We start from the raw sequence: 22,878 nt of genomic DNA, 5'->3' as shown, positions 1-22,878 counted from the left end.
CCCGGATGTCACTTCTCAAAAGAAGGTAAGTAACGGTAGAAACCCGGTAACGTGAGTAATAACTTTTCCAGACGCAGATACAACCAAGAAGTGGTGAATATAATTTTTTTTTACAAGCGATTCTCTGGTCTGTGTTTATTACATTCTAGTGCCGGTAAATGTAGCAGAGCTGTCAGAACGCGTCAGTCACGTGAAGTGCGCGACATTACTGGTTGGATGTCTTGTCGTATACAGCAACGAGACTCAAAACTGTCTGATCGGTTTACTCAGCTTTTCTTATTACCCGGAAAGATCAGAAACCATCAATGCAACATTTATGTGATCACATCTGGAAGGGGGTAAATACTTTTCCACAGCACTGCGATTACCACAAACTAACCATGTAATGTGATCACTATATAGCCTATTGTTCTATACGCCACAACCACTCAAGTTAACGATATTACATATTATTTAAAGGGAACGTCCACAAAATTATTGTAACTATACATTAGAAAGACGATCAGACTCCCTAATAAATAATTTGTAGTAATTTGGGAGTAGGAAAAACGGGACCACCGGCGCTGCTTCAGTCGTAGAAATTACACAACCACCGTGATGGGTAATGTGTATGGAGTTTTATTGATAGGCTACGCGTTTCGACGTCGAACTGACGTCTTCCTCAGGCCAATACAGACTATGCGGTTCCTGCCCTATTTATACATCAGGGTGAGGAAAAAGACCGCCAGATGTGAAAGGTCAAAGGTCACATAAAAAAACATAATTAAAAGACAGTAATTTACAAGTCAATTACACATATAATGATTCAGTATAAGAGAACAATATAAAGAAACGGGATTAACAGCATGTTTAAATGCTATTTTACATATTAGGAATATATGCTGTGTGAGTTAAAATGACATGTCGATCCCAGGTATTTGCAGATATTTTTTATAAAGAGCAAAGTATTAATTTTTATTTTTGTGTACGACTGTAGATGAGTGGACAGTCATATACTTCGTTATGTGTAAGTTTTTGTGTGTTATAACTAATGCTAGCGAAAGGTCAACAGTAACGTATGTTGTGCTGAGACAGGGCGTCCTTGGTTACTAGAACTCAAAAGCTTACGGGAGTTCTAGTACTGTCCACTCATCTACAGTCGTACACAAAAATAAAAATTAATACTTTGCTCTTTATAAAAAATATCTGCAAATACCTGGGATCGACATGTCATTTTAACTCACACAGCATATATTCCTAATATGTAAAATAGCATTTAAACATGCTGTTAATCCCGTTTCTTTATATTGTTCTCTTATACTGAATCATTATATGTGTAATTGACTTGTAAATTACTGTCTTTTAATTATGTTTTTTTATGTGACCTTTGACCTTTCACATCTGGCGGTCTTTTTCCTCACCCTGATGTATAAATAGGGCAGGAACCGCATAGTCTGTATTGGCCTGAGGAAGACGTCAGTTCGACGTTGAAACGCGTAGCCTATCAATAAAACTCCATACACATTACCCATCACGGTGGTTGTGTAATTTCTACGACTGAAGCAGCGCCGGTGGTCCCGTTTTTCCTACTCCCAAATTACTACAAGCTGACAGCAAACTTCGTTTGGCTGTGTTGTGGACCTGGCTGCAGCTTCCTAAGCCCTGTTGACACCCATTGGTGTCCACCACCTGAGGTGAGCGGAATTGTCGCACCGACCATTTTTTCAATACCGTATCAGATCCTGATTTGTGGCGCCGTGTTCTTTTTCTATCTTACCTAGTAATAAATAATTTGCATGTGTTTGTTTACCTAGGTAGCTTGTTGCCAAGCAACAGGAGAAGTAGACTGTGGGTGACAACAACGAATTGTCTTACTCATGTAGTTACTGGTGTAGTCACCCACCAGGCATGACCACTACAGGTAGCCACCTGCTCTCATGTAATCATTACATGGCTAAAAGTAAGTGCACCCCCTTTTTTATTGGTGGGTTTGGTCATTTTTGCCGTTCCTCACTGGTGCATAAAATCAAGTATACAGCCGAGCAATCTTCTTAGACAAACATTAGTAGTAGAACGGGTCGTACTGAAGATTTCATTGACTTACCACAGTCATAACAGGCCACCTTTCTATCAAGTCAATACATCAAATTTCCGCCCGGCCCAAAAAGAACAGATGTTTACGCCCCACTAGACAATTTTCAAACATGTCTAGAAAAAGGGGGCGTGGCTTAATGGAAAGGGTGCGTGGTCACACTGCCCAATGGGGCAGATTTATGAATACGGTCTTAAATTCAGACCACTTAGAATTAGACTAGATGCGCCAAATTTAACACATTGGCTCATGCTGGATGATAAACTTGGTGCATCTTTAGACACTTTTGGTTGGCTTCCTTTAGAGCAACTTTTCTTGCGCCAAAATTTTGGTGCAATGTGGCACATTTTAAGCCACTCCTATTTTTAATAGACCACACCCATTCACCGCGAAGCCACAATTCTTGTCTGATGGAGTTGAGGTGAAGTCAAGTTCTTCCAAACACTTTCAGCATGAACTTGAACACTTTTAGGCCCGGTTTATCTTACGTTTGAGATGTACGTTTAGCGTGTACGCCAGGAAAGATCCCGGCATGAACGCTAAACCTGTCCATATGGTTCTATCAGCCAAACAGAGGCCAAGTCATATTGGCGTCCATCCCCCATAGTCTGTAATGGTATCTGTTTAATGGATTGGTCATGGAAGTTCATAACTCATACGATAACAGTCTATGGTGTAGGATGCCACTGTTAGGCATCCGTCACAGCCTAAATTTAACATATACATCAGGAACTTTTCCCGCCATAGACTCACACCAATGCCCAACCTCAATAATACTATATTAGTTGAATAGATTGAAATCCTTACCGCCACGTTCCTAAATCTAGTGGGGACCAAAATGAGAACTTTAACAAGCACATTTGAATGTAATGGTCAGGCATATATCTCCCAGCCGTCCCATTTTCGCAAAATTGTCCCGTAAAACGGACCTCAAAAGGGGTGGGGTTTATATAAATATGCCCAAAAGTAGGATGTTTTGAGGACGTTTTTGGGCCTGTAACCCCAATAGGGATTGAAATGTTGGGAATTATGGGTCAGGTGTCCATATACTGAGGGATATACATTGTTATGACAGCTATACTGCACCTAAGATATTGCTATGTATAATATAAGGATCTCTAGCTACGGCCCTTTCGCTGGGCATGGTGGCTACTTGAAGATGAACTTCTATGTAATAATCCTCCATACATTTTGCGCCGTTTCTTACCCGTGCTATCACTCAGCCGGTCTCTATATTCTCGCCTGTAGGGTGAATTTTCATCCTGAGAAAACAGGAGACAATAAAACATGAGTAACTTGCAGCGATATATATCTAAATTCAGTTCTTGGGTATCTGTGAGACAAAAATAATATTGACTTTGTATAATCCATTGACCTCAATGTACGGAGCAGGTCCATAGACGCACACATATATGGATCTCAGCAAAGAAAAGCAGAAACACCTTTCCTTTGGGTAATATTTTCCTTCTGCGGGTATCGAAATGTGGACTGAAAAAATGGCCATGTAACAAGGCCAAAACTTGAGCAGTATGAGAGTCAGACTTTCTGAGGGAGAGATCTGCTAGGCCTGAGCAGTAGACATGAGTAAGCGGAGATGGACTGGTTGCTAGGCAGATCTTGTCTGACGACACTGTTGAAAAGACTGTGGTTGTTAGGCAGTGTCCATAGCAACCAGATATTCAGATTTAACTCTGTATTGACAACAGAAAAGGAGAATTAACGAAAAAAAAAAAACACAACACATTAAATTTTAAGTGTTTTTTTTAATAGCAACTTTTACAAAAGCGTTTTTGCCTGCGGTTTATTTTTTTTACATTTTGTGAATGCTTTTTTTCTGGTGTTCTTCAAATCCTATAGAGACGCCTGAGGGAAAAATACGTCATACCCAGAACATGCTGCATTTTGAACAAAACGCCATTCACCAAAAAAAAAAACACCACAAACTGAAACGCTTTGTTTGTAGTGCGATTTATATTTCACTATAGAGAGTTTAATGTAACATCTAGCCATTGTATATGAAACCAGCCTTAAGGGGTTTTTCCACAATGCACATTGATCGCTGCATTAGACTGTTTCCGTCAGTCCCATAGACCATGAATGGAGAGGCAGCGCAACTGCTCGACCGTCGCAACATACAAAGTTCTCCTCACCGCAGTCAGAGAAATGGGGAACCAGGACCACTGTTCTAGTCATTGGTGAGGGTCTCAGTGATCATACATTTATCACTTATTCTGTGGATAGGTGATAAATGTACTTTTTTGGGAAAAAAATAAAAATCAAGAGCATTTCCATCTAAAATAAAAAAAAACAGTGCTATTTAATTACCCCAGGAAAGATAATCACTAGTGGCCAGTATGAGGACTGTGCCAAACAGCCCCCCATATCTCAGCTTCCTGGACCCCCATGAGTGTGACATGGGGGAGTGGGGCTATATTTGTAGTGGGGCTATATTTGGATTCACACCTGGATTTTTAGGATACACATTACCTTGCTGCTTTGTTCAGAGAAGAAAACGTCTTCTTTGGCGGAGAGCGGGGTCGACGTTGATGACCACGGAGATGATAAGTCACTTAGCTGTAATAACAAATAGTTGTGCAGTGGTAACAAACTCACATACAACCCCAAGGGTGGGGGTACTTTGTCAATAAGCAAACTGGTCACTACCTTCCACAAAAGCAGCACACTCTTCTTCTGCTGCGGTCACTATTCCCATCATCTGATTGGCTACAGGATGTTCTATTTCTATATACTACAGAACACTGTCTCATGCTGTCCTATCATCACCATCATAATCACATGAAAGGTCCAGTCACTGCCCTCTCATCCCCATGACAACTCTTCCTCTCCTATGCTTTTGCAATTTACATTTGTCAAGGGGACATTAATGGGCTTAAAGTGGTTGTCCACGTTGGACAATCTCAGTTTATTAGAACGGCCCCCCAATAATAAACTGTTTACAGTACGTTCTGCTGCTAAAACCCCCAGCGATCAGCTATAATCTGTGAGGAAACTGGGCAGCCAGTGTTCAATTTTCCTGCAGCGCCACCACAGGAGAAATAAGGAATTACACAGTTCCCATTAAAATCAATGGGCTGTCCATGTAATGCACAGACATGCTTGGTCCTCCAGACCTCTTTCTAGCCAGTGACATAGATGAGGGTCCTGAACCTGGGGGGAGCCTCTCTCACTCTGGAGGCCTGAAGACAACACCGACCCACCAGAAAACAGAGCTGGTTGTGTTGTGATAGAGCAGAAGCGCTTCTCACAGACGGCCAGTACAGGAAAAAAGTGCGAATTTTTTTCACCCTAAAGGGGGTTTTTACGTAAAACTTGTGGGAGTTCTCCTTAATGTGAACTTTTTTGCACACTTTACAAGTCAGATCTCTATACTGAAAACACACATAATAGAACATATATATGTATCACGTATATGGTTTACCTGTAAAGGGCTGATAGGAGGAGGCGGAGCTTTGCGTTTTTTGGGAGTTCCACTTCTCTCTGAGCTTAATCTAGTGACTTGATCATGCTGAAAGTTTTATAGGCCAGAAAAATTGAGCTGTTAGTTGGGTTAGTAGAAACTTAGCAAGACTTATCTATATAGCTCTACAACTATGCAAACAGCGGACTACGATTTGCGAACGTGTAACGAAAGAGATGACGAAGAATAGTACAGCTCAGCTTCCCCTACGAAGGACGAAAATTACAAGCACCCCAGAAATGCTTCATAGATGCATTATTTATTACTATTTACTCTACATGCAACAACGTGTATAGACATTCATCTACAGGTTGTACTAGGCAAGGCAGGAAAGGGTAAGGGCGTCTGAAATTATCATCATTGCAAATTATTAATGAATTTACCACAGATTAGGCTTAGATTACTTAATGATCAACTTTTAATATCAAAAGTTATATTCTTAAGATTGTGGATGATACAAAGCGATACTATAATCCAACGGTCTACAATCTATGGCCTCCAGTTGGTGTGAAGTATATAAATGTGATGCAACTACATACAAGATTCTGATCCTAAATCACGGGACGTTAACATACCACCCATGTCCGCCCCTAAATATTTAAAACACGTCTTTTTAATATTCAACAGCATAAACCCTGACCCCTTAAGTGGACCAGTTCATGACACAGTCCCGTGAAAACCAGGACTGTTGGCAATTATCAAGGAATATCTTAAAATTAAGTTAAAGGGGTTGTCTCTTTAGAGACATCCTCTTTCCCAACGGAGCTATCCCATCAATAATCTGATTTCCCCTAGAGCGGTGGCATATGGAAAGCTCAAGTCCGACAGAACAAGAGCGGCTCTTCATTCTGGTTTATAGTATGGGGTCTCGAGCAGCGGACCCCCTCTATGACGTTCATATGTCCGAAAAGGGCTCTTGGTCAGCAGATGTCAACCCCTTTAGAGCCCTAGGCAGGAAACCCTGGTCCTATCTATATAGGTCACCAGGTGGGCATCTCCATTATGTACCAGGGAAGGCACGGTGATGCCAGGAATCCCAGTCTAGCTGCCTAGGCCACCCCTGTGCATTACATCAATAGGGATTGGTACGCCGATCAATATCCATTATCCCTCAAACATCATTAGTGTGGGAAATGGTCTTCTTAATCTACTCCTAGACTTCCAGTGATTACACGGACTTCTTTAGACATTGTGATAGAAAATATCTAGGTAGTGCCCTGCTAGGACCTTCTACCTCAATTTCCTCCTGCATTTTTGTGGTGAGGGGGTAAGGGCATTTTTTTTCTCCCTATACATGCCATTTGCACACAAAAGGAAGAAAAGGGGCATCACAATGGGAGGGCTGACTAACAAGGAGAGAGGGAGTGGAGGAGGGAAGAGAACCCAGGTAACATGCTGAAGAAATTACGTAGGCCTATTAAAAGGTGATTGAAAATGAGGTCTCGTCTCCCAAACAATGACAGATCTCTAGGGAAAAAAACGTTGAACTTTGCAGAGCAAGACTTCAGACGCTTAGGGCTCTTACACACGACCGAGTGCCACTGGGGCTATTTGTCAAAGTGGGTGAATCGGGTCTGTGAAAACAGAAATTGAATGGGTCCGTGAAAACACACCCGACTCTCCGATCCATGGAATGATAGAACATGTCCTATCTTTCCACGGATCACGGACGGGACTTGGGCGGCACACACGATCGTGTGCAAGAGCATTTACTTCACATCTGGAATTTGGAGCAATGTAACATTTTAATTTTAAGATGGGGGGTGCACTTTAAGTATTTACTTAATCTGTCCTGAACTACAGGGATATGTCAGACTGTATATCAATGGAGCAATTCTGACAATAGAAGTTTATTCAGGAATTGTAGTATATGCAATCCACTTATATACATACATACATTCACCGAGCATAAAACGGCATATTTCTAGGGCTAGACTTCTTACTTACAGTGCAGGCAGACCTATAGCTTACAAAACATATCCAAGGTTAGCTTATAGGTTCTGCAGCTCCGTCAATAACTGATAACGTCCCTATTCTTAAAGGGCTAGTCTCATGAAGACTCTCACCTTTTTTTTTTTTTTAAATACAAAGAAGCAGACATGGCGATCAGGTGATCTCACCTAGGGAAGTCACGGCCAGCCACACATTTTCCCTGCAGTGGAAATATAGCATTACATTCCAGCCATTCAAATGAATAGTTGTCAGTGTGATGCATGGATGTGCCGGGTCCGTCAGTGCGGGACCCACTTTATGACATCCATATGGTGTGGTCCATATCGTGGCGAGACAACCCCTTTAAAGGGGTAAAAACACAATTATCTAGCTCTCCATCCTGCAACATTAATTTGGATTGGATTACCATTGTATGAATCTCCCCGCCATTCCCATACACACACAATTTCTGTTTTCAAGTATACAATGGGTTAAATTTGCCTATAGCTAATGAAGGGTAATACTGGTACCTGTAATGGCTTGGTCGGACTTTTCACTGCTGTGTGAAGAAAGACAAGATACATGTAAACAGGATCGTGTTCTCGGAACGTGTCTATTTTATACATTTTCTATAAGCAACCACGTAAGTGTAACTACAGTACTAATACTTCGATCTGGGTGACTACTTTTATGTCCGCCATTACAGCTCCCACAGGGGGAGTCCCCAAACTTCCCCACACTCATGAATGGCACGTGTCTGCAGTAACACATAAATGGCACGTGTCTGCAGTAACACATAACCAGCTGCCATATTGCTGCATCAATAAGCTAATTTGCCTTTGAGGACTGTTGGAAAGCTATTTAACGACCCCGGTGAGAGCGGGTAATGGCGGCCATACTGGATTTCCTCATGCGTCCCAGAAAAATATAGACTTGACAGGAGTATAATTACTCGGGATATTTTTCTAAAAGGATTGGAAAAACATGGTTTATCCTTTACAGAAACAGTGCCACACCTGTCCACAGGTTGTGTCTGGTATTACAGCTCTATTGAAGTGAATGCACCAGAACTGCAATACCACACACAACCTGTGGACAGGTGTGGCACTATTTTAGACGAAAGCAGCCATGTTTTTATGATCCCGTACAACCCTTTCATTTGTGTTAGGAAAAAACATTGGAGATTCTTCATTGTTATTTTTTCTATCTGCCTACCTTGACTGACCACACTAGGTCCGTACTATAGAGGACATACCGTGTTCTTGGCTTGTCTTTGACAGAAGGAGGCTGAGGATGTGTGGATTTGCTGACAATCTGGCATAATGGACAGCATCGTGGCCCAGGACATCGGAAACCGTTAGACTGGCTCCTCGCTGCACCAAGGCATCCACCATGTGGAAGTGACCGGCTTCACAAGCTAACATCAGAGAAGTCCTGAGAGATCCAAGATAGAAAGGTTAGACAGGTATAGTCCTATATTTATACCATTCACCACAGTCTCTAATGCCAGCTATGATTAATTAGAGTGGCCTGGACAAACTTGACGAGTAGACCGTCATATTCTTCAAATTGTCTAATTATGACGGTCTCATGACTATGGAGGCTTCCAAACTGCCCCACAAAATCGGTTAATAAAGTGGAAGTCGCCATTCAGGACCCTTATCCACTAGGCAGTGCAGAGAGTGACCACAAAGAGTGTCTCTCTCTGTGGAGGACCCGAAACGTTAGTACATTACACAGACAGCCCACTGATTTCAATGGGAACTGTGTAATGCTTAAATACCCCTGTGGTGGTGCTGCAGGAGAATTGAACACTTGCTGACAGATTATAGCCGATCACTGGGACATCCTGTGATCTGCTTATTGTGCTTATATCTGCTTAAAGAGGCTCTGTCACCAGATTATAAGTGCCCTATCTCCTACATAATCTGATCGGCGCTGTAATGTAGATAACCGTGGTTTTTATTTTGAAAAACGATCATTTTTGAGCAAGTTATGAGTAATTTTACATTTATGCTAATTAGTTTCTTAATAGCCAACTGGGCGTGATTTTACTTTTTACCAACTGGGCGTTGTACAGAGGAGTGTATGACGGTGACCAATCAGTGACCAATCAGCGTCATACACTTCTCATTGTTCCAGCCCATTGTTACAGTGTGATTGTGCAGTGAAAGAAGCTGGGCTGGAACAATAAGAAGTGTATGACGCTGATTGGTCACTGATTGGTCAGCGTCATACACTCCTCTTCACAATGCTCAGTTGGTCAAAAGTAAAATCACACCCAGTTGTCTATTAAGAAATTAATTAACATAAATCTAAACTAGCTCATAACTTGCTCAAAAATTATCGTTTTTCAAAATAAAAACCACTGCTATTATCTACATTACTGCGCCGATCAGATTATGTAGGAGATAGGGCATTTATAATCTGGTGACAGAGCCTCTTTAAAGGGACTATAGACATTTGGTGACAGATTATTTTTCATTAGCATGTTGAGCTTGGCCAAGTGTACTTGTTATTTCAATAGGAGGGGAGATAAGGGGCTGCCAGAAACCTCTAGCATTGCATATTTTCAAGGGAAGAAGAGCTACACAGGATGTTATGGCATGGAGTAGTCGGTCTATTATTCCCTATGGGGAAAAATTTACAAGTGGCCTGCCATTACACATGTGATTAGAAGTTTCTTCGTAGCCTGAGCCTCACATTACATTACATCCTCTGATTTGGGGTTATTTTTGGGATTTCCTACCATACATCAATGAAAGCTTTGAAAAATGTGATCATCACAGTCAGATTTTTTTCTTCTAGATTTAGATATTTTTTTTTTTTTTATGTCCCTCAGGAAATGTGTCAAGGGGCTTTCAAGGCATTTCCTCTCTGAATAATTATTTTCCACCCTAAGGTTATGTTCACATTGAAAAACGGCCGCGTAAAAAAAAAAAAAAATGCTGCGAAAAAGAAGTGCAGGTCACTTCTTGGGCTGGTTTTGGAGCCGTTTTTCATAGACTCTATTGAAAATCACTCCAAAAACGTCCGTAAAAAACGCAGCGAAAAACGTGGGTGGCTTAAAAAACATCTGAAAATCAGGAGCGGTTTTCCCTTGAAAACAGCTCCGTATTTTCAGACGTTTTTGAGTTTGCGTGTGAACATACCCTTAGGTTTCTTACGTAAAAAAACGGCCCATCAGAACAGAACGCCGTTTTTCCCATTGAAATCAGTGGGCAGACGTTTGGAGGCGTTCTGCTTCCGATTTTTCGGCCGTGTGAACATACCCTAAGGGTCAGTTCACACAGAGTTTTTTTACGCGGAAACCGCATCAGAAAACGCGCCAAAAAACGGCCGAAAATGACTCCCATTTCAAAGGGAGGCGGAGGCGTTTTTTTTTCCCCGCGAGCGGAAAAACCATCTTGCGGGAAAAAGAAGCGACATGCCCTATCTTCGGGTGTTTACGTCTCTGACTTCCCATTGATATCAATAGGAGTCAGAGAGAAAGCGTATTTCGCTGTGCTCAGTGATCGCGGGCGAAGAAAGCAGCGAAAATCTGCGTGCAGATTTTCTGCCTGCAAAAAAACTCAGCGTGAACCCAGCCTAAGTGTAACCTACAGAAGAGAGAGAAATAACAAAAATGAACTAAACTGACAAAGATTAGATAGAGAGATAGAGATATGAGAGAGATATGAGAGAGATAGAGAGAGATAGATATGAGAGATAGAGAGAGAGATAGATATGAGAGAGATAGAGAGAGATAGATATGAGAGAGATAGAGAGAGATAGATATGAGAGAGATAGAGAGAGATAGAGAGAGATAGAGAGAGATAGAGAGAGATAGAGAGAGATAGAGAGAGATAGAGAGAGATAGAGATAGATAGAGATAGATAGATAGATAGATAGATAGATAGATAGATAGATAGATAGATAGATAGATAGATAGATAGATAGATAGATAGATAGATAGATAGATAGATATGAGATAGATAGATAGATAGATAGATAGATAGAGCAGCATACGCTACTACTGCCACCATTACTATGTATATGTTTTTTCACATGGTTACATACTCCTCATTCTCTTGTATTCTAGGTTTCTTTCCTCCCTTTTCATGTTCTATTTATAAATCTCGATATTTCACCAGGAACACGTTTTTGTCCTTTGTAGTTTATACTTTACTCAAGGTTAAAAAAAAAAATGCAAAAATTCAACCGCTACCAAGATATATGGGATCTGCAGCAAGTCATCTATTTAGAAGGGCTTTTATTCCATCCAAAATGTACAGCCTTTCCGGCTCAGGCCTTTCAAAACATACCTCAGGCCCTGGGCTGGAATTCCTCTTACATGAGGCAATGTGTCTGTGTAAACACTGGCGGGGTAATTATCTGGCCCTTATCTGAAAAATGGCCGCACAGGGAGGGAAAATACACACAGGGCCATTATATCCTAGAGAGGAATGACTCATCTTAAAGCCAAGAATGTTCTCACTTCAGGATTTTAGAGATAGATAAATTAATAGACAGACACATAGATATTAGACATATAGATAGGAGATAGATATTAGACATATAGATAGGAGATAGATATTAGACATATAGATAGGAGATAGATATTAGACATATAGATAGGAGATAGATATTAGACATATAGATAGGAGATAGATATTAGACATATAGATAGGAGATAGATATTAGACATATAGATAGGAGATAGATATTAGACATATAGATAGGAGATAGATATTAGACATATAGATAGGAGATAGATATTAGACATATAGATAGATAGGAGGTAGATGATAGACAGACAGACAGATAATCTGCATTATTGGTGAGGGTTCTACTTTTATAATCTCTTATTGACATGTCCAAAGTTTTTTTTTTTAGTGGAAAATAACCTTGAATACACTTATATTGATTTTTAGGACTTTCCTATGCTACAATTATGCATGCCATTCTCGATCAATGATCCAATTGAAGAAAATCTGAAAAGCCAAAAATTTGTAGTGTCAGACAGGCCGTGATCAATAGCGTTTTCCTCTGTGGTACTTCGTTGCCTAGCTACCATCCAACTTCTTGTCTCAGCGACCACCATTTGAATACATGTAGCTACACTACCGTTCAAAAGTTTGGGGCCACCCAGACAATTTTGTGTTTTCCATGAAAACTCACACGTATATTTATCAAATGAGTTGCAAAATGACTAGAAAATATAGTCAAGACATTGACAAGGTTAGAAATAATGATTTTTATTTGAAATAATTTGCAGCAAATACAGCATTGCAGACCTTTGGCATTCTAGCTGTTAATTTGCTGAGGTAATCGGGAGAAATTTCACCCCATGATTCCAGAAGCCCCTCCCACAAGTTGGATTGGCTTGATGGGCACTTCTTGCGTACCATACGGTCAAGCTGCTCCCACAACAGCTCTATAGGCTTGAGATCTGGTGACTGCGCTGGCCACTCCATTACAGATAGAATACCAGCTGCCTGCTTCTTCCCTAAATAGTTCTTGCATAATTTGGAGGTGTGATTTGGGTCATTGTCCTGTTGTAGGATGAAATTGGCTCCAATCAAGCGCTGTCCACAGGGTATGGCATGGCGTTGCAAAATGGAGTGATAGACTTCCTTATTCAAAATCCCTTTTACCTTGTACAAATCTCCCACTTTACCAGCACCAAAGCAACCCCAGACCATCACATTACCTCCACCATGCTTGACAGATGGCGTCAGGCACTCTTCCAGTATCTTTTCAGTTGTTCTGCGTCTCACAAATGTTCTTCTGTGTGATCCAAACACCTCAAACTTCGATTCGTCTGTCCATAACACTTTTTTCCAATCTTCCTCTGTCCAATGTCTGTGTGCTTTTGCCCATATTAATCTTTTCCTTTTATTAGCCAGTCTCAGATATGGCTTTTTCTTTGCCACTCTGCCCTGAAGGCCAGCATCCCAGAGTCGCCTCTTCACTATAGACGTTGACACTGGCGTTTTGCGGGTACTATTTAATGAAGCTGCCAGTTGAGGACCTGTGAGGCGTCTATTTCTCAAACTAGAGACTCTAATGTACTTGTCTTGTTGCTCAGTTGTGCAGCGGGGCCTCCCACTTCTCTTTTTACTCTGGTTAGAAACGGTTTGTGCTGTCCTCTGAAGGGAGTAGTACACACCGTTGTAGGAAATCTTCAGTTTCTTGGATATTTCTCGCATGGAATAGCCTTCATTTCTAAGAACAAGAATAGACTGTCGGGTTTCACATGAAAGCTCTCTTTTTCTAGCCATTTTGAGAGTTTAATCGAACCCACAAATGTAATGCTCCAGATTCTCAACTAGCTCAAAGGAAGGTCAGTTTTATAGCTCCTCTAAACAGCAAAACTGTTTACAGCAGTGCTAACATAATTGCACAAGGGGTTTCAAGTGTTTTCTAATCATCCATTAGCCTTCTAACACAGTTAGCAAACACAATGTACCATTAGAACACTGGAGTGATGATTGCTGGAAATGGGCCTCTATACACCTATGTAGATATTTGCATTAAAAACCAGACGTTTGCAGCTAGAATAGTCATTTAGCACATTAACAATGTATAGAGTATTTCTGATAAATTTAATGTTATCTTCATTGAAAAAAACTGTGCATTTCTTTAAAAAATAAGGACATTTCTAAGTGACCCTAAACATTTGAACGGTAGTGTATATGTACTGAAGTAGTCCTAGGAAGTTCTATATTCACAATCATTCACTGTTCGGATATAAAACAAGCAAGACAAGGGAAAAAAATTGTATAAACAAGATGAGATTGTACGTTACGTAGAATGTGTGTACACAGTTGTGAGGTCTATGTATCTGACAAGCTCGGAGACTGCTTTCATAGAGGAGTCAACTTTAAAATATACCTATCATGAGACATATACACTTGAAAAATGCACACTCCCACATTTACATCAGAAGTAAATCAGTCTGCTTTGCCTGATTCACTTTGCTGTAATTCTGGGAAGTGCTCCCTCTGGTGGCTAACATAGGAAAACAAATTATTATTTAAATTTTTAATACTTTAAAAAAAAAAAAAGGGGCTGCCCAATCTTGACATGTGTGTCTGCCAAACGCTTGCAACTGAGCCACCAGACTACATTTAGGGACACTTAAACGGGAAAACTGGATTGTTGAAATAAGCACGTGGAAATATCGCACACATTTTAAACCTAGCGGTATTATTATAGTAATGTAGTATTAATTTTATAGTAATGTAGTATTATTATAGTAACGTAGTGTTATAGTAGTTCAAATAAGTAATTTATTAACAATAATTTTGTGTTGTATCAAATTTGAAAGTAATGCGGCCCGTCAACTTCCCATTTTTTCTATATGCGGCCCACTTACCCTGCCGAGTTTGAGACCCCTGATCTAGACAATGTTTAGAGGCTAGTGTCACTTTAATGCACAGCTATAAACCATGCCATAAAGTCTCAAAGTGGTAATTATACACTTGTTATAGTATTTTACACTTACTTTCCATTCTTATCTGTGATATTTGCATCAGCTTTATGATCTAAGAGGCACTTGCACGCCTCCACGTGACCTTGTTGTGCAGAAATAAGCAGAGGAGTGTGACCATCCTGTAAAGAAACAGAAATTGCAGCATTTAAGCACAGTAAAGTAAGAAAAGGACTAGAAGTTGAAAAAACATGGCAACTTTCTTCAAAAAAACAGCGCCACACCTGTCCATAGGTTGTGTCTGGTATTGCATCTCAGCTCTATTGAAGTGAATGTGCGGCACTACCACACACAATCCTAATCTTTCTGCTGAACTGTGCTTTATTTTGTAAACTACTACCACTGGTGATGAGGAATTTCCTAATTATTACTCTCTTTTGATCAAATATATGACATCTGGAACCGGCACATTTAGTGATTTTGTTTTTAGGTCTCCAATGGACAGTGAGATTAGTGACAGGTTAAATTTCACAATACAGGCGGAGACTAGTTACGTGCTGATACATTTCATATTATATCTTTAAAAGGATCGGAGCTCTGGGCTGCTACAAAATTCCCTATGTGTTGCAAATTCTGTCTTCCTGCAGCCACCACTAGAGGGAGCTTACGGCATACTGCATTATTATTGAATTTAATGAGATTGTTTGTATACAGTATCCTCCCTCTAGTGGTGACTGAAGGCAGTACATAACAGGAATTTGTGCTCCAATATAACAAAATACTATGGAAATAATCAACGGAGGATTCTGCAAAATTGCATTTTACATTCGTACATGCGACAACGCGACCTCTACGAAACTGCACTGAAGCCTACAACTTTTATTGGGTCACGGAACTTCTTGGTGATTTCTTAAATTCTTATAATTTACAGTAGTGGGTACATGAGCGAGAGATATAATATATATATATATATATATATATATATATTCACTAGGGACAATTTCGGACTCTAGTAAATCCTCATGATAGAGCAGCAAATGCAAGACTTATTTTTACTCTCGCCATCTATTTCACGGCTACTATAGTTTTTTTTTAGGGGTTACTATGTACAGAGACCGCGGGAAAGTGGAGATAGCATTTAATAAGTGAGTTATTATCCAAATGATCAATGTTATCAGATAACCGAGTGGGGGAGGGGTGTTGGATGAAGCAGATACGAGGGAAGATAAAATGAGAGACTATGACTTAAATCAAAAGGCTCTACTCACCGTGATACTCGGCCATGTGACGGCCGTTCTTTGAACAGCCGTCACACGGCCGCAGTAGGGACAATAGACCCCAAATGGGGCTATTCACATGGCCGGGCCGTCAAAAAATGGAACATGCCCTATTTTGAGCCGGTCTCCCGGCTGCACGGCTCCCATAGAAGTCTATGGGGCTGAGTAAAGCACAGCTGCCACTTGGATGTGATCCGAGTGACGGCCGAGCTTTCTGCCGCTCGCTCTCTTCTCCTCCTCACACTGCGAAGTGCATGTGAGGAGGAGGAGATTTTTTTGCTCCCTGTTGGAGCGGAAACCCTAATCCCCGGCCACAGCGTTGCTGAAGCTGTGGCCAGGGATTTCGCTTCAGGAGAAGTCCCTGACGTCACTGTCCATATATGGACAGTGATGTCACGGACGTGAAGCGGAATCCCCGGCCACAGTGGCCGACGCTGTGGCCGGTAATTCTGCTGCATGAGAAGTCCATGACGCCACGGTCCATATATGGACAGTGACGTCAGGGACTTCTCCTGGAGCGGTCCCCTAATCCTGAAGCGGAATCTCCTGTCACAGTTATCCCTGACACAGCTGTGGCCGGTGATTCCGCTCCAGGGGAAGTCACTATCCATATATGGACAGTGAAGTCAGGGACTTCTCCTGGAGCGGAATCGTCGGCCGACTATGTTATAAGATGTTTAATAAGGGACGATTTTAAATACCCAATTAAAAGGACCACCACATTTAAAGGGCAATTCCACCTAAAATAAAATAACTAAAAAGGAAAAAATACTCAGTATAAGTCCCTGAATCGCCTCTTCTGTTTTTGAAAAATCTATTCAGTTACAGTATATCAATTTATAGAAAACCTGGGTGACAGCCAATATGGCTGCCAATACTGCTCCCACTGTGGTAGTCACCCAGTGTGGAATGTCAAAACTGATCGCTGATTTGCCATTCAGAAGTCACATTGATTGTCACCCTGCTAGAAGAAGATCTAAATAAGTTGACCCACTGTCTTAGGGCATATGGAAATTTAGAGGAGGGTCCTCTGCTTTGAACCCCTGTCTACTTTATAAGAAAGAGCGGAGAGCCACTTCAAGGAACAGCCCCCCGCTCTGGAGGACTCGGTGCTCATTCATTTGAATGAACGCCATGTAATACCAAATTTATCCTGCAGTGGCCACCGCAGGAAAAACTGTTTGGCCACCGCAGCTTCACCAGCAAAAAAAGCAAGGGTTTCAGCTGAAAGATGTGTGGCGATCACCTGATCATCAGTGGGTCCTCGTTTAGAGAAGCGGTTATCCTCAGCACGAAGTGTGATCATTCAGACAAGCCCTACCCATCAATCCTACTAGGACATTTACAAGGACCCCGGGCCCTTCTATGTATTACATGGTGGGACATTCACTTGAAGAACTGTCATACAATAACATTACTACATTTCTGCTCCTGTGGAAATCTATGGCTGGCCGCAACTTCCTGATCTGAGCGGTTTGCGGGGGATCTCAGAAGACGGACCCACAGCCATTTTCAATATCTCTGCTTATTGTCTGTGAATAGGAACATACCTGTTCTTGCCAAGCTTGCAGGAAAACCATATTTCTCACCACTTCCCAGCAAGCACCATTGCAAAATAAAGGTACACTTTATGGCAATGAGTATTGTGAGGGCTGCATTGCTATCCCCATCAGCACATATTGAGGTTCCTTAAAGGGATATTTCCGGTTTTAGCAAACTACGGCTACTCATTGTCTACTAAAAAGTTACACAATTTCCAAATATACTTTCTGCATTAATTCCTCATGGTTTTCATGCTAGCGGTCATTCAACTGAAAACTTCATTGTTTACTTGTAGGGGATTATAACATGTCCTGGTCATGTGATGGACACACAGAGCTCTGATGACCACCTTGTAACCAGCCGTGCTGTGTGTCCATCACATGAGCAGGACAGATTTTTTTTATACCCTGGATGTAAACAATGAAGTTTCCTTTTAAATGACAGCAAGCAGAGATCTTGAAAATTTTAAAGAATTGTTACAGAAAGTATATTAGAAAAATTTTCACTAAGCAATGAACAATCCTAGTTGCGGAAGCTGGAATACCCCTGTAACTCGGTCTTGCTACGTCTGTACATAGTGGTGGAACAATTGTAAATGTATTCAATTCTCACCGAGTCTTTGACATTTAGAAGGCACTTGTGTTCACATAAGAGTTGCAGCGCAGGGAGGCAGCCATTTGCAGCTGAAAAACAATGCAATAATTATATTGTACATATTATACATGAAGCCAGAATTTTACGCAGACCCTTACCCTGTAGTTATCGGGCTTTACGCTCTAATGTTATAGAAATCCACAAATGTGGACCAGGTGACCACAGATCAGTAGATCACAATGTCGGGTAGCACTGAAGACTTTTACATATTAAAAATGTAACTGCACCTTTAAGGGGGATTTCAGGACTTTCAAATACAGCGCCACACCTGTTCACAGGTTGTGTGTGGTATTGCAGCTCAGCCCTATTCTCTTCAATGGTGCTGAGCTGTAATACCAGACACTACACATGAACAGGTGTGGCGCTGTTTTTGGAAAAATGCAGCCATGTATTTTTACTAGACCACCCCTTTAAAGAGCTAAAAATCTAAAACCCCAACGTAGGCAAAGGGGTTGGATTCATCGAGAATTATTAAAGCGGCTTCACAATTTTATGTACAAAAAGCTTAATGACTTTAGAATGAGATATTCTGCAACTTTCGAATATACTTTCTGATGAAATGTCTCAATATTTTCAATATCTCTGCTTGCGGTCAGTGAATGGAACCATTATTTTTTACATCCAGAGGCTGCAAAGCCATTCAATATTTCTCATAGCTGAGGATTTGCTACAATTGTCTGCAGCCTAATCAATCCTTTGTGAGATAAACAGATAAACACACATTGTAACAAACTATCCGTACAGGAGAGATATTTGTGCTGATGATGGATCAGTTGAGGTAATCCTCCGTGAACTGAACATTGTCACAAACATGCTGTCAAAAGTATTCGATCAGGATGGATTTTCAGCCTTGGGATATAAACATTCACTGACAGCAAGCAGAGATCTAGAACATTATTGGGAATTGCAACACAAATTATATTAGAAAGTTGCAGAACTTTTCATTAGACAGTTATTAAAGGGGTTTTCCCATTTTAGATATTTATGGCATATCCATAGGATATTCCTTAAATGTCTGCTAGATGTGGGTTTCACCTCTAGGACCCGCACCTATTTCCAGAACTGGGGCCCCCAACTCCATCCCGTCTAAATGAAGAGTTGGCCAGGATTCCGGAAACAGCGTACCACAGCGAACTCGGCTATTTCGATAATCCGGGCCACCTCTGCATTCATTCTCCGCCTAGATTCAGCAACTAACAGACACCTCACAAGTCGAGACAGGATCGGGGGACCCTTGTTCTGGAGAAAGGCGCGGGTCCAGAGATGGAACTTACATCAATTAGACATTTATGGCATATCCTATGCATATTCCATAAATGTGTAACATGGGAGTAACCCTTTATTTACATAAAACCAAAAAATCCCTATAAATCCCCTAAAGGAGACAAAAGGAATTACAATACTAATCAATTATATGACCGGAAAGGACAACAGTTATTGATTATTTTTGGAGGTATGGTGCTCGAATAATCGGTTCCAACAAGTTGTTATTAGGGTATGTTCACACGGCGGGGGTCCGTAACGGCTGAAATTACGGGGATGTTTCAGCCTGAAAACATCCCCGTAATTTCAGCCGTACCGGCATGTGCTTGAACGCCGCGTCAATTACGGCCGTAATTAGCGCTGCTATTCATTGGAGTCAATGAATAGCGGCTCCAATTACGGCCAAAGAAGTGACAGGTCACTTCTTCTACGCGGGCGTCTATTTACGCGCCGTCATTTGACAGCGGCGCGTAAATATACGCCTCGTGTGAACAGACAAACGTCTGCCCATTGCTTTTAATGGGCAGATGTTTGTCAGCGCTATTGAGGCGCTATTTTCAGACGTAATTCGGGGCAAAAACGCCCGAATTACGTCCGTAAATAGGCCGTGTGAACATACCCTTACACTGCTATTATTTCCATCATTGGAGGGTATGTCACTTTAAGGATGAGAGTTGGTTGGATTAGCAGCAAAGTCTCTGGTCTCTGGGCATTTAAACACTTTGTTGACTTGGAGAAAAAAATTCCCATAGGAACCGCATGTGAATACTGGTATAATATACTAATGTCATACTGGTGTGACTGGACCAGTTATATGGGGTCATATGTGGACCTATTAGGACACCCTCTTGTAGCTGGGCCGGTGGGGTCTGGTCATAGCACCCTAACAATATAGAGGCAAGATCTGGGGTATGATTGGATGTAATATCACCATGTACTGATAGCACATCCGGTTGTGCAGTGCAAGATGACAAATTTCCGCCCCCAATCCCACTGCCACAGCACACAGGGTAATAATGAGGACGTTGAGCGTCGTAAGGACTGCAGACTGGAAGGCAACTTACCTGCATAATGCACGCAGGTTCTCCCGACACTGTCTGTGCATTCAGTTGGACATTTAGCCTATGAAAATGATGACATAATTACAGCAAGATATACAGACAAGATAAAATGTACATAACGACGTGCACCCCCTTCCCGAAAATGAAACAATCACTGGTAAATATAATCCCATCAGTCACATTAATAAAGGGGTTGTTCACTATGGACAATCCCCTTTTGTTAGACGGGTCACTCGTAAATAAGCTGATCACATGGTCCGGCTCCTGTGATCCCCAGCGAACAGCTGTGATCTGTGCGAGAACCTTGCAGCAGGTGTTCAATTTCTCTACAGCACCACCACAGGAGAAATTAAGCATTACACAGTTCTCATTCTAATCAATGGGCTGTATGTGTATTGCACAGATGTGCCGGGTCCTCCACTCTTTAAAGAGGCTCTGTCACCAGATTTTGCAACCCCTATCTGCTATTGCAGCAGATCAGCGCTGCAATGTAGATTACAGTAACGTTTTTATTTTTAAAAAACGAGCATTTTTGGTCAAGTTATGACCATTTTTGTAGTTATGCAAATGAGGCTTGCAAAAGTCCAAGTGGGTGTGTTTAAAAGTAAAAGTCCAAGTGGGCGTGTATTATGTGCGTACATCGGGGCGTTTTTAATACTTTTACTAGCTGGGCGCTCTGATGAGAAGTATCATCCACTTCTCTTCACAACGCCCAGCTTCTGGCAGTGCAGACACAGCGTGTTCTCGAGAGATCACGATGTGACGTCACTCACAGGTCCTGCATCGTGTCAGACGAGCGAGGACACCGGCACCAGAGGCTTCAGTTGATTCTGCAGCAGCATTGGCAGGTAAGTCGATGTAGCTGACTTACCTGCAAACGCCGATGCTGCTGCAGAATCAACTGTAGCCTCTGGTGCCGGTGTCCTCGCTCGTCTGACACGATGCAGGACCTGTGAGTGACGTCACAGCGTGATCTCTCGAGAACACGCTGTGTCTCTGCACTGCCAGAAGCTGGGCGTTCTGAAGAGAAGTGGATGATACTTCTCATCAGAACGCCCAGCTAGTAAAAGTAGTAAACACGCCCCGATGTACGCACATAATACACGCCCACTTGTACTTTTACTTTTAAACACGCCCACTTGGACTTTTGCAAGCCTCATTTGCATAACTACAAAAATGGTCATAACTTGGCCAAAAATGCTCGTTTTTAAAAAATAAAAACGTTACTGTAATCTACATTGCAGCGCCGATCTGCTGCAATAGCAGATAGGGGTTGAAAAATCTGGTGACAGAGCCTCTTTAAACTCACTCTCCACTCTGGATAATATGTAAACATCCTGGGCGACGACTCCCTCTATTAAAGGGCTTGTCTTTTCCTTTTTTTTTTTTTTTATTAGAAGGGACCTCCGACAAGAAGTTGATCACGGGATGTAATTTAACACTACTTAGAACCCCAGCAACCAGCCGTAATCTGTTGAAAAATGTAGCAGCAAGTGTTCAGTTCTCCCACAGCGCCACCACAGGCAAAATAAAGCATTACACTGTTCCAATTGAATATCAGTGGACTGTCTATGTAATGTATGGACATGTCGGGTCTTCCAGAGGAAAGCTGAATTAATAAAAACTGCAATGGAGCCAATAGGAAAGCTAGCAATAATATGCGGAATATTGGAGAATCGCTCAAAATGCAATTCCCTAATATAAAAGTTCTAATGACTCCGGAGGGAAAGGGGGGGATGGGCTATAAAGAATATCCACTGAAAGTGTGATTGCCACAAAGAACATTGTGACCTTCACATTGTCGTTTCCTGCTCGCAGCAAACATGCCTGGAATTTGTACATGTTAAGAGGGTCAGGCTTAGTGCATCTAATCAATCTGCGGTGGCAAGAAGCTGTAAAAAGCCTCTATTCTCAGGTTCACACACGTCAGGAGCGCAGAGATAGAGCCTCGTCCACAGTCATATAGGAAAGATTATGGGTCATTTTCCTGCCAGTGTCGGTTTAGTGAATGGAGGGAAATGTTCAGTAAATGGCCCATATTGTATTAGTTTATTAATCAGCTGCAGTCCTATTTATTTGATATTAGGGCTTCCTCGCCCTTCATATTGTTCACGACCTTTAAAGATCACTGGTCACTAGGCCATATAAGTTGAACCGGTTTACTGACATGAATAGCGCGGTCTCCC

The 22,878-nt window shown here is 41.6% G+C and overlaps 1 protein-coding gene across 3 annotated transcripts in view; it reads right to left on the bottom strand.

The window, feature by feature from the left end:
- The window catches only part of RAI14 (retinoic acid induced 14), a 134,635-nt gene that overhangs the window by 13,542 nt on the left and 98,215 nt on the right, over positions 1-22,878 (bottom strand). For 2 of the 3 annotated variants that reach the window (XM_075841755.1, XM_075841763.1), the window contains exons 6-13: positions 20,696-20,753; positions 18,327-18,397; positions 14,971-15,077; positions 8,737-8,915; positions 8,012-8,040; positions 5,511-5,597; positions 4,559-4,645; positions 3,279-3,333 (exon numbers count right to left, since the gene is read on the bottom strand). In XM_075841755.1, coding sequence (XP_075697870.1) covers positions 3,279-3,333; positions 4,559-4,645; positions 5,511-5,597; positions 8,012-8,040; positions 8,737-8,915; positions 14,971-15,077; positions 18,327-18,397; positions 20,696-20,753 — 673 coding nt within the window. The remainder of the gene's footprint in view (positions 1-3,278; positions 3,334-4,558; positions 4,646-5,510; positions 5,598-8,011; positions 8,041-8,736; positions 8,916-14,970; positions 15,078-18,326; positions 18,398-20,695; positions 20,754-22,878) is intronic. The other variant, XM_075841772.1, reaches the window with a different exon arrangement.

Source organism: Rhinoderma darwinii, chromosome 1 (genome assembly GCF_050947455.1).
Source record: "Rhinoderma darwinii isolate aRhiDar2 chromosome 1, aRhiDar2.hap1, whole genome shotgun sequence".
Lineage (NCBI taxonomy): Eukaryota > Metazoa > Chordata > Amphibia > Anura > Rhinodermatidae > Rhinoderma > Rhinoderma darwinii.
The sequence above is the reverse complement of the archived record's forward strand: the minus strand, read 5'-3'. Positions and strand labels throughout refer to the sequence as shown.